Here is a 21,455-nt window from a genome sequence, read left to right as displayed (position 1 = left end):
GGATTTTAACCTATGAATTTAGGGGTGGGGTGATACAATTTAGCCCACAGGACTGGATTAAGGCATAGCTTTGTGAGCAACTCTTGAAGAAGAGGTAACCCAGGTGGCGCTAGTGGTAAAGAATCCACCTGCCAGTTCAAGAAACATGGGTTTGATTCCTGGGCTGGCAAGATCCCCTGGAGGAGGAAATGACAATCCACCCCAGTATTCTTGCCTGGAGAATCCCATGGATGGAGGAGCCAGGTGGGCTACAGTCAAAAGGGTTGCAAAGAGTCAGATGCAGCTGAACACACAGCACAAAGGCATCAATATCTTAAGGAAGAAGAAATTTGGTTGGACCATTAGCCTCAGTTGTCAAGCCACAGAGAGCAGAGCCTGGGATGAAAGTTTTGACTGAGCAAAGGGGACCGAAGTCTTTAGTCGTCTGGTCGACTAGGATGCTGCTGGTGCAGGAGGAGCTTGGACAGCTGGCTGGCGGGGGCTGGGGTGGAGAATAAATGTTGTCCTCTGAGCTCTGCCTTCTGCATCTCTTTTGTCTTTTCTGATGTTTCCCACAGAACATCTCCTTCACGCCTGCGGCCTCAGTTTCTCTGACGTGCTCATCATTTCTCCATCACATCCTCCTGTCTCAACACCTCTTCCAAAGACCTGCTGATCCCTTCTTAAAGTTCAAGGTGTAGGAGGTGCCATCTTTCTGGGAGTCAAGTCTTCTGTCGCTGATTATATGCCATTTGCTTTCGTTTTTCAGAGACAGCATTCTTTCAACCATATCTTGACTTTTTCATTACCAGTAATTTCCATTTGTACTTTTCAACTTTTGTTTTCCCAAAGATGAAGATAAATAGTGTCTGTTCCTGCAAGACCTTTGATTGATGTTAACCTTGTTTTGCACCAGAGATCTCTAGCAGTCTGAGGCACCAAGCTCTGCAGACACGAAGGCATCCAATGAATCCCACCCGTTCCTTGAAACAAAAGTCATCCTGCTGCCAAATACTGTGGAATTATATAATTATCAGTTTTGCTTTGTTAGATAATTGTGCTTTTTAAATGCTTTCCTAAAAATAGCTTTACCAAAATCTACATTTTCTACCTTCTCTGAAACTTAGGGATGATTGGAGGGTTGTTTTTTTTTTTTTCCTTTCTGGTTGTATTGTTGCTGAAATGCTTCACAAATAACATGATTAAAAATGAACCAGAACAAAGTTAAGGACTTTTTTTTCAGCCTTATTCTCCTCTCTGACACAGAAGAGGCTCTTTCACTTCCCTGGGTCTCCTGCTCTCCACCCACTCGCAGTGTAAGTGGGATGGTCTAAAGATTCATGGAACGCTTGCAAAATTCTTGAGATTTCAAACTGAGAAGGTTCTGTGCAAGTGTGGAAAACAAAGACCAGAACTCCACACAGAACAATGGCTCTTCAGACTCGGCCATGACTGCCCTGCCCTGCTTTCATACTGCAAAAATAGCTATGTTTCCATCACTTTTTGTTTGTTTTTAATGTGCTTATTTGATAATTTATTCTGTTTTTAAATTTCAACAACCCATGGGAATTTAGATCGCACCATTTACCAACTTTAGTTCAAAAAAAAATCATCACAACTTTCAAATGTTACGAAGCATGACATTAAAAAGTCAAGATTAATAACAATAGTTTCAGATCACCTAGGAGAAGAGTGTTTTTTTCCACCACCAGGGTATCTAACTGTCAGCTTCAATAATAGGCCATCATAACTCCCTCGTTGTTTTCTTCTCTAACTCTTTGATTCTACTAAATCATAATTTTAGGAACAGAGGATCCTTCGAGGCTGCTAGGTCAACGGTTTCACTGCCCGGGGAGCCCAGGAGGGTGAGTGTTTGAACCTGGAGTGGAGCACTGCCTATAGCCGTGTCCTGCCCTTGACTAACTTGGCCTCTGAGACAATTTCTTCATGGTCTGGTGCAGTGTTTGAATGTGACTTGTCAACCTAATTGATAATATGATAATAACTTCTTTCTCTGATGAATGAAGAAAATAAACATTGAGAAAAAAATTCCTACTTGGTGATTAAAGTCTTATATACCAGAGTTCAACCTCCCTGTGAAATTCTGATATCTTTTTTTTTTCTTTTTTTTGGCCACACCATGTGGCATGTGGGATCTTAGTTCCCCAACCAAGGATAAAACCTGTGCTCCCTGCAGTGGAAGTGAAGAGTGCTAACCACCTGGACCTCCAGGGAATTACTCTGATATCTTATTTTGGATATTTATGATTGTGATACATTAGCTTTGAGGCTAGAAGCTCAACCATCTCTAAAATATTGAAAATGTCACTGCCATTTGCCACTTGGAATCACGTGCCAAGTTGCTTCAGTTGTGTCTTACTCTGTGCAACCCTATGGACTGTAACCCACCAGGGTCCACTGTCCATGGGATTCTCTGGGCAACAATACTGGAGTGGGTTGCCATGCTCTTCTCCAGGGAATTTTCCTGATACAGGGATCGAATCCAAGTCTCTTATGCCTCCTACATTGACAGTCAGTTTCTTTACCACTAACGCTACTTGGGAAGCCCACTTGGAATGATAAAAGAAGTCTTTCTTTACGTATCAGTTACAAGAAAAAAAAAAACATTTTTATAACCTCATCCTCCTTTCCATAATTTAATGGAAGCACACTTCTTGACTGTGATCTTACTTGAATGTGATTCATACAAACCATGCTAAACAGAGTCTTGTTGCCCCTTTCTTCTCACTGCATGCCGAGAGACTGGAGATTAAGTCACTGTGAATTGATCATGTTTGCCATTTTCACGGGCTCCCTCCACCGGATACAACGACCAGAGGGCACGCTGATGGTCAGTCACTGCCTGTCTTCTGCCAATAAAGTTGTGTATGGATTGGCCTGCAGGAACATGCCCTGAACTATACAGATATGCTCTTTTTCACTTCATGTGTGGCTGATGTTCCATCAACCCTGGTTCAACACTTGTTTTCCAGTTTACAACAAAGCTGCCCAAACAATCTCTCATCCCGGTACATGAAAGTCATTGAGAGCTTCTCCCTTGTGAATGTGCCATGCTTTGGGTCTGACACTGCGTCCACTGTTTCCCCATCTATTTGCCATGAAGTGATGGGTCCAGATGCCATGATCTTAGCTTTCTGAATGTTGAGCTTTAAGCCAACTTTTTCACTCTCCTCTTTCACTTTCATCAAGAGGCTCTTTAGTTCTTCTTCACTTTCTGCCATAAGGGTGGTGTCATCTGCATATTTGAGGTTATTGATATTTTTCCTGGCAATCTTGATTCCATCTTGTGCTTCATCCAGCCCAGCATTTCTCATAATGTACTCTGCATATAAGTTAAATAAGCAGGGTGACAATATATAGCCTTGGCGTATTCCTTTCCCAATTTGGAACTAGTCTATTGTTCCATGTCCAGGTCTAACTGTTGCTTCCTGACTTGCATACAGATTTCTCAAGAGGCAGGTCAGGTGGTCTGGTATTCCCATCACTTTAAGAATTTTCTACAGTCTGTTGTGATCCACACAGTCAAAGGCTTTGGCATAGTCAATAAAGCAGAAGTAGATGTTTTTCTGGAACGCTCTTGCTTTTTCAATGATCCAATGGATGTTGGCAACTTGATCTCTGGTTCCTCTGGCTTTTCTAAATCCAGCTTGAACATCTGGAAGTTCATTTTTCACATATTGTTGAAGCCTGGCTTGGAGAATTTTGAGCATTACTTTGCTAGCATGTGAGATGAGTGCAATTGTGCAGTAGTTGGAGCATTCTTTGACATTGCCTTTCTTAGGGATTGGAATGGAAACTGACCTTTTCCAGTCCTGTGGCCGCTGCTGAGTTTTCCAAATTTGCTGGCTGCTGGGGGCCAGTGTGAGGAACTCCGCCCATGGCAAAGGTCATGAGGAAGGAGGCTTGGCATACACAAAGACGTGATCAAGCCTCAGGAAACCCCCTGTTCCTGAGCATCTACCCCAAAACCAGAGTTTGTTTTATGCTCTCCCCCATAACCGTTTCTCTCAGAGAAGGAGTTAACTTGCAGCTCCAAGTCAATAAAAATTCCTGGGCATGACAAGAGTGTTTCAGCTTACGGACTCCTCTTAAGGTTATCTAGCCCACTTGTATAGGTTCGTCCGGCCACATGTGATTGTTTACAGCCTCCCAATCTGAGAGGCACGAGATGTTCTTGACTTACTAAAGGCAAATTCTTTTGGGGAGTTGGAAATTATTAGTATAGTGGGTTGGTTAGGAATTATATTGGTGAAGGGTTTTTCATTTGTTGTGCCAATAATTGCTGCTAATTCCCTGCCCTGGGTGTGACAAGGATGTCTTAGGTCAAACCTCCCTGCTGACAGACTAGCTTGTGTGACAGGAGTATCCATACTCCTGCCACTATGCACATGATTGTTTACTACCTGTTAACCATAAACAGCACCGAGAGTTTTGGAGTATTTTGAGAGTCTTGATTAGCATAGGGCTTTTCTCATTGTTGAGTCAATGATTGCCGCCAGGCCTCCATATCCTTAGGCACCTGGGAATATATTAATCAATGCATTTGGAATATAGAAAAGGAAATATAGTAGTTTTTAAGGTTAGCAATACTAGACTTTTTGAGTTAATGAATTTTCTCTTTTGTAATAGATCACTGTACTTTGTTATAAATCACTATGTCCTTGCTATGTAAAAATGTAACTTTATCATTATCTTAAGACTAAATAGATATTAAGGGGAACATTGGTGAAAGGATTTTCATTTGTTGGGTTGATGTTTGCTGCTAAATCTCCATGTTCCCTGCCCTTATAATGAATATAACTAGCATATAGGAGAAATAAGTATTAACGTTTAAGATTAATCATGTTAACCTTGGGTTAAATAAGTTCCTTTCTTGATTGTAACTCACTACACCCTCACCCTATAGGAATGCAACTTTATTTGGAGGGTGGTGCCTGGTTTAAGAAAAAACACCCTTGGAAGAAATAAGTTTTTTGGTTATCAGAAAGAAAGGATCATAAAATGTCAGCAAGTCTCATGGCCAGAAGATGATGTAATATCCCTAAGACCTTTTTTTTATACATTTATGTGAAGCACCTGATTTTGATAAAGGTCAGGACTGCTGACCCCCGCGTGACTCTGTATTCATCCCTATGTGTAACAAAAGGTATATAAGCAAACCCAAAAATAAAGAAATGGGATCAGTTTCCGGAAAGACTGATTCCCCCATGTCGTTTCTTTCTTGCTCCCCGTTTTTCTGGCTGAATTACCAAGTTATTCAGCCTCTTTTTCTCCACTAATTTTCCTACTACACTATCCGTTTCTAATCTCTTTATATATCTGTGATTAAATATGTATTTTTTCCAAGGACGCCGACGCCGTCCCCACCTTCGAATCACCCTGGATCCACTGGGGCTGGACCCCGGCAGCTGGCATATTGAGTGCAGCACTTTCACAGCATCATCTTCCAGGATTTGAAATAGCTCCACTGGAATTCCATCACCTCCACTAGCTCTGTTTGTAGTAATGCTTCCTAAGGCCCTCTTGACTTCACATTCCAGAATGTCTGGCTCTAGGTGAGTGATCACACCATCGTGGTTATCTGGTCATGAAGATCATTTTGTATAGTTCTGTGTATTCTTGCCAGCTCTTCTTAATATCTTCTGCTTCTGTTAGGTCCATACCACTTCTGTCCTTGGTGTAAGGAGTTCAAAATTGAGTCACGCACCAGTGTAAAGTGAAGATAAATTGTTAGTTGCTTCAGTTGTGTCCGACTCTTTGCAACCCATGGACTACAGCCCACCAGGCTCCTCTGTCCATGGGATTTCCCAGGCAAGAGGATACTGGAATACTGTATCCAGAATACTGGAGTGGGTTGCCATTTCCTCCCCCAGGGGATTTTCCCAACGCAGAGATTGAACCCGAGTCTCCTGCACTACAGGCAGATTCTTTACAGTCTGAGCCACCAGGGAAGCCCTAGAGCCCTAGTCCTTTTCTTCAACCATTAATTAATTGGTCATTTTCACACTGGAACATATGACTTATTCTGGGGCAAGTGGGGAGAATTTGGTTTACCTGTAACTGTGGTTCTGTCACTGTGCTTAGTTTGACAGTCATAAAGTTATAGATGACTTCCTGCCATCTGTTTGAAAGTTTCAAAACAGACAATTCTTGAGCGTTAGGGGTCAGTAGATTGCTTATGCAATGATGATCAGATTTCACATCTTCACTGTCAAACCTCCTACTTGTTTTTTTTTTTAATTTATTTTGCTTATTCATTCTGTTTTTGTTTTTGTTTTCTGGTGGTGGTGGGGTGGAGGGAGCCACGTGTGCAGCTTGCAGGAACTTAGTTCCCCAGCTAGGGATTGAACCTGGTCACTCAGCAGTGAATGTGCCGAGTACTAACCATTGGACGTCTGGAGAATTCCCCTCCTACTTGCTTTTTTAAAACAAATAAGCAAACGACTTTTCTGACTGTGTGAAATGACATCCTAGTCACTTGTTCCAGCACAGACAGATTCACATTTACTGCTTTTACTAGAATCTTCACTATTTACATTTAAAACATTTAGAGTTGCAATGTATATAATACTACTTTCTTTACTACTTTTAGGATTCTATGAAAGGCTTCATATAGCCATGAAGATTCAAGGGAAAGAAATAATATAATTATCCCTTAAGCAACTAGAGCTGCTGTTGGAAACTAAAGATGCTCTATCAAGATTATAGAATGAACTTTCAACTTTTAAGCATTAAAAAAATAAAAGCTCAAGACTACATTGAAAAAATAATGACACCCAAGTTAGAGACTAGGAAATAGTGACTTTATATGTCATCACAGTCTGGTGAGTTCTACACCAACAGAACTCTAGAATTAGGTCTGGTATGGTGGTTAATAGGAATTCAAAGGTAATCTAGATTTTTAAAGAACTAAACTGGTTTGAGAAATTGCTTTAATCCATGAGTCAGATGACTTCTCTGACATGATGTCAACAGTCTATGTATGCTTACACTTCAGGGTTACAATCTAGTCAATGCTACATCTTTTAGGAAGATATAATCATGGGACTGTCTTTCAGAAGGATATGGTTACTCTTAATTTTTAAACCTAAATTATGAATTGAGGGGATTCTGACCTGGAGGAGGTCACATCAATCCTATCGGAAATGTATTTTACCCTGGTGGCAGCCCCTCTTCGTTGTTTTTCATGATCTTTGTGTCCTCAGGCTCTGGTGTAGAGATTGAACATAGCAAATACCCGTGAAATGCTCAGTGGTTATTCACTGGATGAATCAGTGGATACATCGAGCAGGCAGCAAGGTATGGTGGATGCACGTTGCAGACAGACCTGGATTCCAATTCTGCCTCTGCAATTTGTTAGGCTATTGTGTGACCTTGGGTGAGTTTTTTAAGCTCTCCGACTCTCAGCTTTCTCAAGTGTTTAAGAACAGGAGACATCCTCAGAAAAATGGCAAGAATGACCCTACTTCACAGAGTTCTGGGCTTCAAAGAGGTGTCCCTGTACAGAAGCTCCTGATTGATGGTTCAAAAATGTTTGTCTTTCCTCTTGCATTGGGCTTCTCCTCTTTGGTAGAGATCTTTGAGAATATTCAGAGAAGGAGCTAAATCTCCCAAGTGGGTTGAACACCAAAAAAGGGATAGTCGCTCGCTCAGTCATGTCTGACTCTTTGTGACCCCATGGACTGCCGCCTGCCAGGCTCCTCTGTCTATGGAATGCTCCAGGCAAGAATACTGGAGTGGATAACTATTCCCTTCTCCAGGGCATCTTCCTGAGCCAGAGACTGAACCTGGGTCTCCTGCATTATAGGCAGATTCTTTACTGTCTGAGCCACTAGGGAAACCCAAAGGGTTAAATTAAAGTAAAATGTTTATTTCAAACCTGAGAATGAGAAATTTGAATTTTTTTTCTAGAAAAGTTCTTTATATATTATTTAACATGTGAAGAAGTAAAGTTTGGTGCCTTGCCCTTCTCCATTTCCTCCAAAGACAGAACACAGAAAGTTGCTGACACTATAGCAGGGGTCTGTAAACCCTTTTTGTAAGGAACCAGGTAATAAATATTTTTGGCTTTGTGGGTCTGTTGTTTAGTCGCTAAGACATGTCCAATTCTTTGCGACCCCATGGACTGTAGTCCGCCAGGCTCCTCTGTTCATGGGATTCTTTAGGCAAGAATACTGGAGTGGGTTGCCATTTTCTTCTCCCAATTCAGGAATCAAACTCACGCCTCCTGCATTGGCAGGCAGATTCTTTACTACTGGGCCACCTGGGAAGCCCTATGGTCTCTGTTACAACTATTCAAAAATAGCATAGGCAATATGTAAATTAATAGGCATGGTTGTATGCCAAAAAACCTTTATTTATACAGATTGACAATGAGCCAGATTTGACTGTGCCATTCATGGAGTTTGCAGATCTTGCCTTAGAGCAGCAACTTTCAGTTAAATACAAGAGTCAGGCAAGGTCTGTCCACTTTCTCTCTGTTTTATCTTTGAGGACAGCGTTCATATCCAGGGTTCATAACCTTCTATCCTTTATATTAAGATGAACAGGGAGAATTTATTTGAGGCCAACTGAATCACTGATAAGTTTATTTTAAAGTTTTATGTAAGAGAATCTGAGCCCCTAACTTCAGAATTTCCTTATCACATTCTCAGTTTTGGCAGGGTCCATATATAGGCATGAACCATGCATCCCATTTTGCAAATATGCTTGTACATATGTATGGCTTTAACTTTGTGTGCTTCCGTGGGTTTTTTTTTAAGTTTTTATTGAATTTGTTACAATATTGCTTCTGTTTTATGTTTTGGTGTTTTGGCTGCCTGAACTTATCTCTCCCACCAGGGATCGAACCTATACCCTCTGTACTGGAACTAGACTGCCAGGGAAGTCCCCTGTGACCCAATGTGTTTTATCCTGGAATCTTAGGACTGGCTACTATTTACTTATTATCTCTCTCTCTTTTTTTTTTTTTTTGAGGACAAGTTTGGTAATTCAAGAGAGATTACACGTATTTTTGTGTTTCAGTCTGTCTCTCTCAGACTTAAGCCCAGTTCTGTTTTCTAGCTTTTATATCTAATTATAGGCAGTGTCTCGAGAATGTCATGTCCTGTGATGCTTGAAATCTTGCCCTGAATCTGCTACTATACCGTATGGGCAGGGGAATGTTTCGGACTTGCCTTTTATTACCATTCCACATTTGAAAATCATTTAGTGGTTTTGCAAATGAGTTTGTTTTTATTGCTACAATAGAGAAACAATTATCTGCATCTTGTTTTTACTGCACCAAGTGCCATATTCTCGGGCATCGGGAAGGCCCAGATGGCAAGTTTAGCAGACATTGGAAATAAACGGGTTTGTTTAAAAAAGCAGGAGCTTCTATCCAGGAAAAGGGGTATTGCATTTTAGATGTATTCCTGAAATCATGTCTACACACAGCTGACACAGTTAGCTAAAACAGAGTGGAGAGATTGTATGCATCAACATCTTCCATGGGAAATCCTGCACTTTATCTTAGGCAAGAGTTTTGAATTCTTCGTTGTTTTTGTTTTCTGGACTTTTTTTTTTACCATGCTACGTGGCTTGTGGGATCTTAGTTCCCCAACCAGGGGTTGAACCCTGGGCCCCAGCAGCTGAAAGCAGTGAAAGCACTGAGTCTTAACCACTAGCGTGTGTGTGTGTGTGTGTGTGTGTGTGTGTGTGTGTGTGTGTGTGCGTGTGTGTGTGCTGCTTTCATCTTGTCTGACTCTTGCAACCTTATGGACTGTAGCCTGCCAGGCTCCTCTGTCCATGGGATTCTCCAGGCAAGAATACTACTGGAGTGGGTTGCCGTGCCCTCCTCTAGAGGACCTTCCTAACCCAGGGATTGAACCCACTCCTCTTAAGTCTCCTGCATTGGCAGGAGGATTCTTTACCACTAGTGCCCCCTGGGAAGCCCCCAACCTCTAGACTGCCTGGGAATTCCCTGACTTCTTTCTTGTTGAAAGAGGTCTACCAGAGTGGGCTTGAGTCACATGTGATGAGTCTGCCCAAGCCGACCAAAGCATTCTGGCTGACTTCAAGGTTGATAGGAATCACCAGCTGGATGGAATGTGTCACTAACTGCGCCAGTTGTCATTACTGAAGGGGAGCCTGATTGATCACAGTGCAGCCATTTCAACACTCTACTTTCCTATCTTCCGCTCACAGGGAGGACAGAATAGTTAGGACTTGTTAGGTGCATTGCAATTTACTTAGGGTTAGGAGATGATGCTTGAGTAAGGGCTGCATGGGGCAGATGGAACAGTGGATGGAAAGAGACGGTGGCCAAGACAAAGCAAGGGATTTGCACTAGCGGGAGCCTATGGCCTCCCTGGGGAACTGGCAGGAGGTGAGGGTTGAGAGGTAGACAGTGAAGCTGTCTGAACTCCCCACTGAGATGGAGTTCACCTGCCAAGTTCCTTTCCGAAGTTTTATTCCCTTTCTTATCCTTCCCCTAGACCTCTCAGGCTGGAGGAGTCTGAAAGAAAAAGTGGTGGTGGTGGTTTAGTCACTAAGTCATGTCCGATTCTTGTGACCCCATGGACTGTAGCCCGCCAGGCTCCTCTGTCCATGGGATTCTCCAGGTAAGAATACAGGAGTCGGTTGCCATTTCCTTCTCCAGGGGCTCTTCCCCACCCAGGAATCGAACCCAGGTCTCCTGCATTGGCAGGCAGATTCTTTACCAATTGAGCTATGAGGAAAGCCCAAAAAGGTAGGGGAAGGTAACACTGAGCAGGCCCTAGCAGGGCCTTTTTTGGGGTACAAAAGCCCCTCTGTGCCCCTGTTCCTTGAAAAAGGCATTAGTCTCCTAGGAGTTTCCTGAGTTCCAAAGAGCAGACTCTTGCAGTTACTAATTAGGGAAGTGAGGCAATGCAGAAGCAAAGGCAGTGCAAAGGCAGTCAAGCAACAACAGTAAGGATATGTTAAGCAGTAGTTCAGTGACAAAACAGTCCTCATTCCTCCCCAAGGAACACACATAACAATCTGATGCATATCTTTGCATTGTTCTGCAGAAACTAAGGCCCCCCCACCCAAATGGAAGGTGGTGACTATATGTTGACCACAAGTACACAGATCCCAGATTGGCTAAAACCAGAATGTTGATGATTAAGATCCCTGAAATATCCTGTTACCTCACCACCAGCCAATCAGAAGAAAGCCCATGAGCTGCAACCCTCACCCCAAATGTTGCCTTTAAAAACACTTGTCTGAAAGACATTAGCAAGTTCAGCCATTGGATAATGAGAGGCCCGTTCTCCTTGCGTGGTGTCCTACAATAAACATCGTACTTTCCTTTATCACAACCTGGTATCAGTAGACTGACTTTGCTGCATAGTGGGCAAGCCGATCACAGTTTGGTACGGTAACGAAGGGAGGCTAGGAAATCTAGTTTTTATTCCAGGGTGCAGTGTGTTCAGCTAAAACTTGGGATCTGTTACTAAGTCAGAAAGAGAATAGGTGTTCAGCGAGCAGGTAACAGTTTCTCCCAGTATTCAATGAGATGTATCACGTTTATCCCTCACTGTTGGGAGGTAATCTGATAACTTGAGCTAAGCTGTTCTTTGTATGTATTTAATGAGTTTATCTAATTAATTTATAAATGATTATATAGACAGTAATTAAACCTTGCTGGGCTGTTGCTTTTACAAGAAAGAAAACACAAGTCATCTGAATCCTCTTTCACAAAAATTAAACCTTTTTCTAAACTCAGTTTTTGTGGGGTTTTTTGCCCGAGGCTTATGGGATTTTATTTCCCTGAACAGAGATTGAACCTGGGACCTTGGCAATGAGACCATGAATCCTAACCACTGGACCTCCAGGGAATTTCCTAAAACTTTGGTTTTGAAACTTTTGTTTACTCCTAAATCATAGAGTCAAGAACAGTGGCTGCAGTGGCTTCTAAAAAGGAAATATTTAAGTAGCCGAGGGGCTACCTACCGCCAAGAGAAATTTCAAGATAGCTTCTTCCTTCAGGCTTTTGCTCAAATGTCATCTTGCCAGTGAGGCCCTTCCTGTCTGCCCAGCCTAAAATAACAACAGTCCCCAACCCCCATTCCCTTCTCCTTGTTTGTTTACTCCTTGCCATTTATCACCATACTTGCTATTTCATTATCTGCCTCTCCTTACTAAGACAGGAGTGACTGGGAGGCAGGTCATTTGTCATTTTGTTCAGTATTGCAGCAAGTGGTCCCTGATGACCATTCTGTGGCCATCAAACGAGCTGGAAGCCAAAGCTCTTTTGCACACAGTGGCTTCCAGAGGCTGTTGCAGCCTTTCTATGACCCTGAGGCAACAGTCTGAGTCTAAGGAGAGAAGGCAATATGTTAAAGGATGCCACGGAAAGAGATTTAGTCCTGAGATCACCTCTGAGCTGCTGAACCAATGTACTAGAGCCTTCTCCTAGAGTTTTTATTATGTGTGAGGAAGAGGAAGACGGACCCTGACATCTGGGAACAGGCTTGGTCCTCAGCCTTGGTGTTGTCAACATGAACAAGCTCACAGAACACCAACACCAGACAAGGCCATTCGGTGACCTGATGCATCAAGGAAAATCAAGACCATTGCTCTAATCATGTCAGTGGCCATGTGGAAAAGTAGGTGATGGTAAGGAAGAAATTTTCCTTTACCTTCTAGGGTCCTCTGGCTGGTCTCAGAATTGACATGAGACAGACGAGTAGGAGAAAAATCAAGTTTAACGACAGGTATACATGAGAGGGCTTCCCAGGTGGCGCAGTGGTAGAGAATCCGCCTGCCAATGCATTAGCCGCAGGAGATGGTGATTTGATCCCTGGGTCCGGAACGTCCTCTGGAGTTGGAAATGTCAACCCACTCCAGTATTCTTGCCTGGAAAATTCCACGGACAGAGGAGACTAACAGGCTACAGTCCATGGGGTCACAAAGAGTTGGATGTGACTGAGCAAACACACACATACATGGGAAAGCCCAAGAAAAACTGGGGCTAAATGGCTAAAGCCCTCACCTTAAATACCATCCTCAACTGAAGACAAAAGAGGATCTTGAGGGTGTAGAGGTTACCAGGAAAAGCACAGTATAAAGGGGGAAGGTTGTGATGCAGATTTGTCATTGCTTTCTCCAATGATTAGAATTTTTAGGGAATTCCCTGGTGACCTAGTGGTTAGGACTCTGTACATTCACGTCAAGTTCCTAGGTTCAACTAAAATCCCACAAACCTCACAAAATAGCCAAAAAAGGAGAAAATCATCTCTCTTTAAATATCTTTCTCTAGGTCTTGCACATGAGCTGTTATTTATTCTTTGTATAGAACCATTTGTTCGTGATATACTAATATAACTATGTGCTCAAATAAGTTTGGAAAATAATGCTTGCTCTATGTTCAGTTCAGTTCAGTTGCTCAGTCGTGTCTGACTCTTTGCGACCCCGTGAATCGCAGCATGCCGGGCCTCCCTGTCCATCACCAACTCCCGGAGTTCACTCAGATTCATGTCTATTGAGTCAGTGATGCCATCCAGCCATCTCATCCTCTGTCGTCCCCTTCTCCTCCTGCCCCCAGTCCCTCCCAGCATCAGAGTCTTTTCCAATGAGTCAACTGTTCGCATGAGGTGGCCAAAGTACTGGAGTTTCAGCTTTAGCATCATTCCTTCCAAAGAAATCCCAGGGTTGATCTCCTTCAGAATGGACTGGTTGGATCTCCTTGCAGTCCAAGGGACTCTCAAGAGTCTTCTCCAACACTGCAGTTCAAACGCATCAATTCTTCGGTGCTCAGCCTTCTTCACAGTTAGTTCCTTTTAAAAATGTGGGGAATAACGATATATGTTTCATATAATAATAAAAAAAGAAAACCTCAGAAATGATGTGACAAGACTCAGTAAAGAATTAGAAATGAAAGGAGGGGAAAAGGCAATTTTTAGAGATTTGGTCCTTCTCTCCCAGGTAAAAAGAGGCATCTAATAAACGGAGATTTCCTATACAAATATAAATGTTTCTTACACAAGGATAACTCCTACTTGGTTTTCAGAGTTTTTCCCCTGTCTGCTGTTTCTCAAAAAATAACCAGCTTAAAATAATATTCCAAAGGGAGACCGTTTGGAGTGGCAAATCCTGTTCCCCAACACCGGCATGGTCTTCTCTGCGTTAATCATCTCTCCCGGGAGGGGCCTGGGAGCCGTCTTTGAGGGGATGGGATTTGACTGCAGACATGGGGAAATCTCTGCAAGTGGGGGGCGGGGGGAATTATGCGTGAGGTGGGCTTGCAAGGGGTAGAACAATGCAGGGGGCACTGAGCAGCCGTTGGATGGTACCAGGAAGACATGGGGCTGGAGGGCAGTTTGCAAGCTATATCTTTGAGGTCACTGGTGTGAACAGAGTGGAAGCAGGTCTCTGAGTCTGGGGGACACGCAGAGGGCGACTGCGGGGTCCGTATGTGAGCATAGTGGGGATAGGGTAGGGGGAAGGGATCGGCGAGGGAAGCCTGGTCTCTGAACCTCCAGGAGGAGCCAGGATTGCCGGGGTCCTGGGAACGCCTTTGGTCCGCCACCCACAGAGGACGTGGGCGAGGCTCAGGTTCAAAGCCCGACCGCTCCTAGCTCCGGGCGCGCCCGGCGAGCGGGGAGAGGCGGGGCTCCAGAGAGGTCCCCGAGGGCCACCTCGGGCGCTCTCTGGAGAAGAAAGGGGTGCTCGAGCAAGTTCAAAGCGGGCCCCGCCTGCCTGCAGGGCCGGGCGAGGAGCGCGGCGGGGCGGGGCGGGCGCGGGGAGGGAGGCGGGGCGGGCGCGCGGTTGCTAAGCCGGCGCCCCCGGAGACGTTCCCCGCGGCTGTCGCCCGGCGCCGCACAAGGCGGGCGGCGGGAGGGAACGGGCAGAGGAGGCGGCGCAGGTTCCTCGCCGCCCGCGCCGCGCCCGCCCTGCCGTCGAGCCGCGGCCCCGTGTCCAGGCCTCCGAGCCATGCCCGCCGCCGCGCCCGCCCCGCGCCCGCCGCCGCCCCCCGCCCGGCCCGCCCCCGGCTGCCCCACTCGGCCCGCCCCGGGTAAGTGCTGTGCGCTCGGGCGCCCACCGGGTCGGGGCCGCCGCCGGGATAGGGGGAGCCCTTCTGTCTCCGGGACTGGAGACCCCGCTCCGCGCGCGGCGGGGCCTCAGTGCGGGTCCCGCGGGGGTGCCCGGAGCAAGCGCGCAGTGCTTGTACGCGCGTGTATATGCGCGCGCGCGCGTGTGTGCTTGTGTGTGTCCACATCAGCTGAAACTCGCCTCCTCGGGGTTAACACTGTCCCGAGCTGGGTTCCTGTCCCTCGCTGTCCAGAGGGGCCGACCTGGGAAACGCAGGGACATCCTGCGAGGTGCGGTGGGGCTGCAGGAGAGGGGAGCCGCGAGGGAGCAATCAGGCCTGTATTGAGCATCTCGACGTAGCAGGTGCTTTACCTAGAGTTGACCTCATTTCATCGTCTCCACAGACCTATAAGGAAGGTGGATTTATTCCCATTTGTCGGACGAGCAAACGGAGGTTCCCAAGGTCATATGGCTTGATAGCAGCCAAGCTGGTATTTGAACCCAGGTTTTCTGCAGCTCTGTGACCCGGTTAAAGGAAAGACAGTTCTCCTTAGAAGTAAAGAAACACACAGAAGAACTAAAGACCACAGGAGAAAAGGCTCCAGGCAAAGCATTTGGGGGCATGAACAGAAAAAAAAAAGGGGGGAAATGAATTCGTGAAATATCCCATCAATAATTTCAAATGTAGGACCGCGTTTCCACAGCCTTCCCTTGTCTGACTCTGGGGGCAAGGTGTTGTGAGATGGGAGAAGGCTGTATAGGGCTGGACAGAGGTGTCTGGAGACACCTTTTCGGGGTATCTGCCTGCTGGGAGAGGGGAGGGTGAGGAGAAGTTGTGGCGAGAACTCAGTTGTTATTCATTGTCAACAGTTCGTCATCTTTCCATCCCCCACCACTGCCCCCCACTGTGGACTCCATCTCCTTTACTTTCTGTCTTGTCCAAGATGACAGCTGTCAAGTTGAAGCTGGGTCCTTCCTTGTCGATCGTCTTGGCATTAGGTGATCGCCGTGAACTTAGTCCATTTACTGCTTATGTGGTGATCTGCAAGCTAGTGTTGAGCTAACAATCACTAACACAACGAATGAGGCATTTAGAATAGTAGCCAAGCATTGTGCTTATCCTTAAGGGGCAAGGTGGCAAGAAGCAGGGGCACTAGCAATCAAAAAACCAAAAAAAAAAAAAGGCTGTTGGGTTTGCCAGGCAGCCCAACTTCAGGAAAACATTTCAGCTTAATATTTGGATTGCTTTGGGTAATGATAGAAAATGCTTCATGGGAGAAAGAAGAGAGTCAGGAAACAATTCTGAAAGAGGCTCTGTAACTCATTCCATGAAGGTTTGAAAGGTCTTTGAGCCAGGTCCTTTTTGGGTGAGCCAAAAGAAATATGAGAACCCTGTGAGGCTGCAGAATAACTGAATCAGCGGTATCATGGCCATGCTTTGGGCGAACCTTGGAGAAAGGGATACTGAACCCTGGACTGTCAAGGACTCTCCACTGTCACTCAGTGCGACCTCAGAGCCCTTTCTGCACACTGGGGCCCCAGGTGTTCTCATTTCCAGCTGCCTACCCCTCCTCTTTGTTGGAGGAAGACCCTCTTTGCTGGGGCTTCTGGAATCTGTAGAAATCCACTGTAGAGTGGCATTGCATTGACCTCCAGGCATCATTGCTGCTCTTGCTTCTCTTTCTGGCCTCACGTCTTCACTCCCCTACCAGTATTTTTCCTAGGAATACTTGCTAATGAAACACTTTCCTAAGAAATTCCTGCCTCAGGATCTGATGCTAGGGAACCGAGCCAAACATTTCTTGAGTACGACTGTATCATGAGCTCTGGGCAGGCTGTGCTAGCCTGCAGAGTGCCTTGGGGAGAATTTTCACAAAATGCCTCCTGACGGATGGAGCTCTGTGCCCAAGCACTAGTTTAACCAACAGGGAGTCAGAGCCCATTAATCACCTCATCTGGGTGCCTTTGGTGGGTGCCCAAAGTGTGGCATGGTGCTTTGGCATAATGCAAAACAAAATGGAGCATTGATTCATTGTCCACAAGATCTCACTCTTGTCTTCCCTCAACCCTCTTTTAACCAATTCGAGGGAAATGTCCCTCCCATGTTTTCCTAAATATCTGAATATTTCAGGCAGGTGTGCTGCTTTTCTCTGGTTACATGTGGAGCTGGGTAAATGTCTTAGCTTCTTTCTTTTTAAAAAAATTTGGTGATGTGCACGCTTTTTAACGTTTTTATTGAATTTATTGCAATATCGCTTCTATTTTCTGTTTTGGTTTTTGGGCTGTGAGGCTTATAGGCGCTTAGCTTCCTGAACAGGGATCGAACCCACACTCTGTGCATTGGAAGGCAAAATCTCAACCACTGGACCACCAGGGAAGTCCCCTTAGCTTCATTCTGAAGACAATAATGGGAAAGGAAGGGCTGTCTTGACCAGTGGAATCACAATACCACAGACTCCAGGGACCGGCTGGTGCCTGACCGGGGAGGGTGATGGGTCTCCACCAGCCTGGCTTTCCAGGGGCCTCTGCCTGGATTTGGGTTCCTTGTGAGGCGCTTGGATAGGCTTTACTAGTTGAAGGCTCTTGCCTGATGATATTTCCTTTCCTCGCATCCACGGGGCTGTTGTATCTGGTACCCAGAGTTTCCCAGGTTTTTCTGTGGTGGCCTCCTGTGAATGTCTAAATCTGGCCCATCTGGCGGTAACACAGAGCCCCTTTTGAAGATGCATATGTGGGGGAGTTCTTTGGGAAGGATGTTTTTAACTTCCTGGTAATGTAGGTCAGAAGAGGGAAATACAGGGAGAGTGGAAATATGGGGAAGCAGACATCTGTCCTGGGAGTCAGGGAATTCAGGTCCATTCCCAGAGGTCTGAGACTTCCTGGTGACCTGGTGCAAGGCATTGGACTTCTCTGGGAACCTCGGTGTCTTCACCCTTCTTAGCTTAATAATAATTGTCCAGCCATCCTCAGAGGATTGTCTGATGATCAAGGAGGAAATATTTTTATTGATTCATCAACAATTATTGGCCAAGCCCATAAAATCATTGCCCAGTGAGAGCTGGCAGTGTCTTGGGGAGAGTGGTATATGTAGAGGCATAGTGGTGTCGGAAGTAATGGGTATGACTGGGTGAAGGGAAATGAGATCTCTGGAAGGCTGGAAGATCTGGAAGGCTGTTCCTGAATGGCAGGGTGCCATCAAGTGTGTGGTGATGGGGATTACAATTCTTGAGTCCAGGAGAATTGCCTTCAAACCCTGACTCTGACTCTTCAGAGCTGTGTGATGATGGGCAAAGTACTCAACCACTCTGAACCTCAGTTTCCTCATCAGTAAGATGGATGTGAGTGAATTGTTCTGAGAATTCAGTGATATAAAACACTTCACATATATTATTATGATGAGAAAGTGTTGTGTTTTTTATGAATTCTTTTTCATCTTTCAGTTTTATTGCAATATAATTGCATACATCAGTGCATAAAAGTATAGTTATTAAAGTTACCTATCAGGATGGAGTGATTCTGTTTGGGTACCTTGGGTCAGTTCAGTTCAGTTCAGTTGCTCAATCGTGTCTGACTCTTTGCGACCCCGTGAATCGCAGCATACCAGGCCACCCTGTCCATCACCAACTCCCAGAGTTCACCCAGACTCACGTCCATCGAGTCCGTGATGCCATCCAGCCATCTCATCCTCTGTCGTTCCCTTCTCCTCCTGCCTCCAATCCCTCCCAGCATCAGAGTCTTTTCCAATGAGTCAACTCTTCGCATGAGGTGGCCAAAGTACTGGAGTTTCAGCTTCAGCATCATTCCTTCCAAAGAAATCCGAGGGCTGATCTCCTTCAGAATGGACTGGTTGGCTCTCCTTGCAGTCCAAGGGACTCTCAAGAGTCTTCTCCAACACCACAGTTCAAAAGCATCAGTTCTTCGGCGCTCAGCCTTCTTCACAGTCCAACTCTCACATCCATACATGACTACTGGAAAAACCATAGCCTTGACTAGATGGACCTTAGTCGGCAAAGTAATGTCTCTGCTTTTGAATATGCTATCTAGGTTGGTCATAACTTTTCTTCCAAGGAGTAAGCGTCTTTTAATTTCATGGCTGCAGTCACCATCTGCAGTGATTTTGGAGCCCAAAAAAATAAAGTCTGACACTGTTTCCACTGTTTCCCCATCTATTTCCCATGAAGTGATGGGACCAGATGCCATGATCTTCGTTTTCTGAATGTTGAGCTTTAAGCCAACTTTTTCACTCTCCTCTTTCACTTTCATCAAGAGGCTTTTTAGCTCCTCTTCACTTTGCCATAAGGGTGGTGTCATCTGCATATCTGAGGTTATTGATATTTCTCCTGGCAATCTTGATTCCAGCTTGTGCTTCTTCCAGTCCAGCGTTTCTCATGATGTACTCTGCATGTAAGTTAAATAAGCAGGGTGACAATATACAGCCTTGACGTACTCCTTTTCCTATTTGGAACCAGTCTGTTGTTCCATGTCCAGTTCTAACTGTTGCTTCTTGACCTGCATACAGATTTCTCAAAAGGCAGGTCAGGTGGTCTGGTATTCCTATCTCTCTCAGAATTTTCCACAGTTTATTGTGATCCACACAGTCAAAGGCTTTGGCTAGTCAATAAAGCAGAAATAGATGTTTTTCTGGAACTCTCTTGCTTTTTCCATGACCCAGGGGATGTTGGCAATTTGATCTCTGGTTCTTCTGCCTTTTCTCAAACCAGCTTGAACATCAGGAAGTTCACAGTTCACATATTGCTGAAGCCTGGCTTGGAGAATTTTGAGCATGACTTTACTAGTGTGTGAGATGAGTGCAGTTGTGCAGTAGTTTGAGCATTCTTTGGCATTGCCTTGGGTCAGTGCCTCTCAAATGTTGAAAGTATATGAATCACCTGCGATCTTGCTAAAATGTGGGTTTTGACCCAGGTGTCTGGGATCTGGTTCCACTTTTCTCACTAGCTACTCAGTTCTTCTTATTTAAAAATTTTATTTATTTATTTATTTATTTATTTGGCTTCCCTGGGTTATGGCACACAGGATCTTTGATCTTCACTGTGGCATGTGGGATCTAGTTCCCTGACCAGGAATTGAACCTGGGCCCCTGCACTGGGAGCTCAGAGTCTTAGCCACTGGGCCACCAGGGAAATCCCATTCCTTAGTTCTTAAGTGTGGACCACACTTTGAGTACCAAACTCTAGGCTAAGGCCTGCCAGGTAAAGTCTGAGTCCTTAGTCGGGGCTGAAGAGCACTGAGGTTGGGGAGATGATGAGGATGGTTCGGGCTTCTCAGAACCCCTCGTGTCTGGTCTGGAACTGGGGCAGAGACAGCTGGGACTTCCTGGAGCTTTTGCTCTTCAGTAAAGTGTTTTCTCTGGGGGATGATGGATCTCAACTCAGCTTCCGTGCAGTACCTTAGGACAAGTCCTCTGGAGGAAGCTTTTCCTGGCCGAATTGCCAAATGCTGCCTACTTCTGCGTGGTGGTCTTGACAGTGTGTAGATGAATAAGCCGCTGATCTTGCAACAGTGTGTTTGGGGGTAGGGTGGGGACAGGCATGTAAACGTAATTATCACATGGCAAGAAAGCATTCTATAGAGTTCATGGGTAATGGTGACGGGGGAACGAAGGTTGGAAAAGGGAGGAAAATGTCCTGGTGGTAATTATATCTGAACTAGCTTTTGAAGGATGAATCACAATGGCAGGATGAGGAGTGTGGGGAATGGCATTCTAGGATTCAGTAACAGTATGAGCAAAGGTAAGGTGCCAAGAAGCAGTTTGGTGTGTTCAGGTCATTGAACTAAAAGTTGTTTGCAGCCTGGAGCATGATGGGAAGGGCTTGTTCAGGGAGGTAGATGGCCATTCGTGAAGTCAGGATAAGCTAAGCTCAGCTGCAGTAACAAATCAAATTCATCCCCTAGTAGCTTCACCCAGCAACGGTTACTTCTCACTTGCACTGTGTGTTCTTCGTAGGCCACTAGAAGGCCGAGTTGACAGAGCATCCCCTCTTGCTGCCACGCCATTTGGAAACATTGTCCCCTGTGTGGTCACCAGTACTGGATGAGATCACGGGAGGCTTGCTCTCTGGCTCTCCCGTGCTTCAGCCTGGAGCTGATGCTTTGCTGCTTGTGTTGCAGCCCATTGGCCAGAACCAGTGGTGAGAGGGGTGGGAAATGATGAGGGGTGTGTGGATGGGAAGGTCAGAGAATGTCACTGTCTCTCCCACATATGCTGTGTTTTGTAACTTAAAGCCTCATTCTGAGGGCCTGAGTTTCTCAAATGCGAGTAATATGTGAATTTATTTAAAGGAGAAAAAATGCTAGAGCGTCTAGTGGTGGCTAAAATTATTTTTATTACAGTGCAATTCAAATATGTGGTAGCCTTAAATATGTCTAAACTTTTCATATTTAGAGCTTCCTTATGACCA

At 45.3% G+C, this 21,455-nt stretch overlaps 1 protein-coding gene across 1 annotated transcript in view; it reads left to right on the top strand.

The window, feature by feature from the left end:
* The first annotated feature begins 14,937 nt into the window (after positions 1 to 14,937).
* Positions 14,938 to 21,455, top strand: part of DCLK3 (doublecortin like kinase 3) — a 43,047-nt gene continuing 36,529 nt past the window's right edge. The window contains exons 1-2 of the mRNA XM_052644451.1: positions 14,938 to 15,171; positions 15,290 to 15,326. Of these exons, the coding sequence (XP_052500411.1) occupies positions 14,938 to 15,171; positions 15,290 to 15,326 (271 nt within the window). The remainder of the gene's footprint in view (positions 15,172 to 15,289; positions 15,327 to 21,455) is intronic.

This window comes from Budorcas taxicolor, chromosome 1 (assembly GCF_023091745.1).
Source record: "Budorcas taxicolor isolate Tak-1 chromosome 1, Takin1.1, whole genome shotgun sequence".
NCBI classification, from domain to species: Eukaryota; Metazoa; Chordata; class Mammalia; order Artiodactyla; family Bovidae; genus Budorcas; species Budorcas taxicolor.
This window is presented reverse-complemented; position numbering and strand designations above follow the sequence as displayed.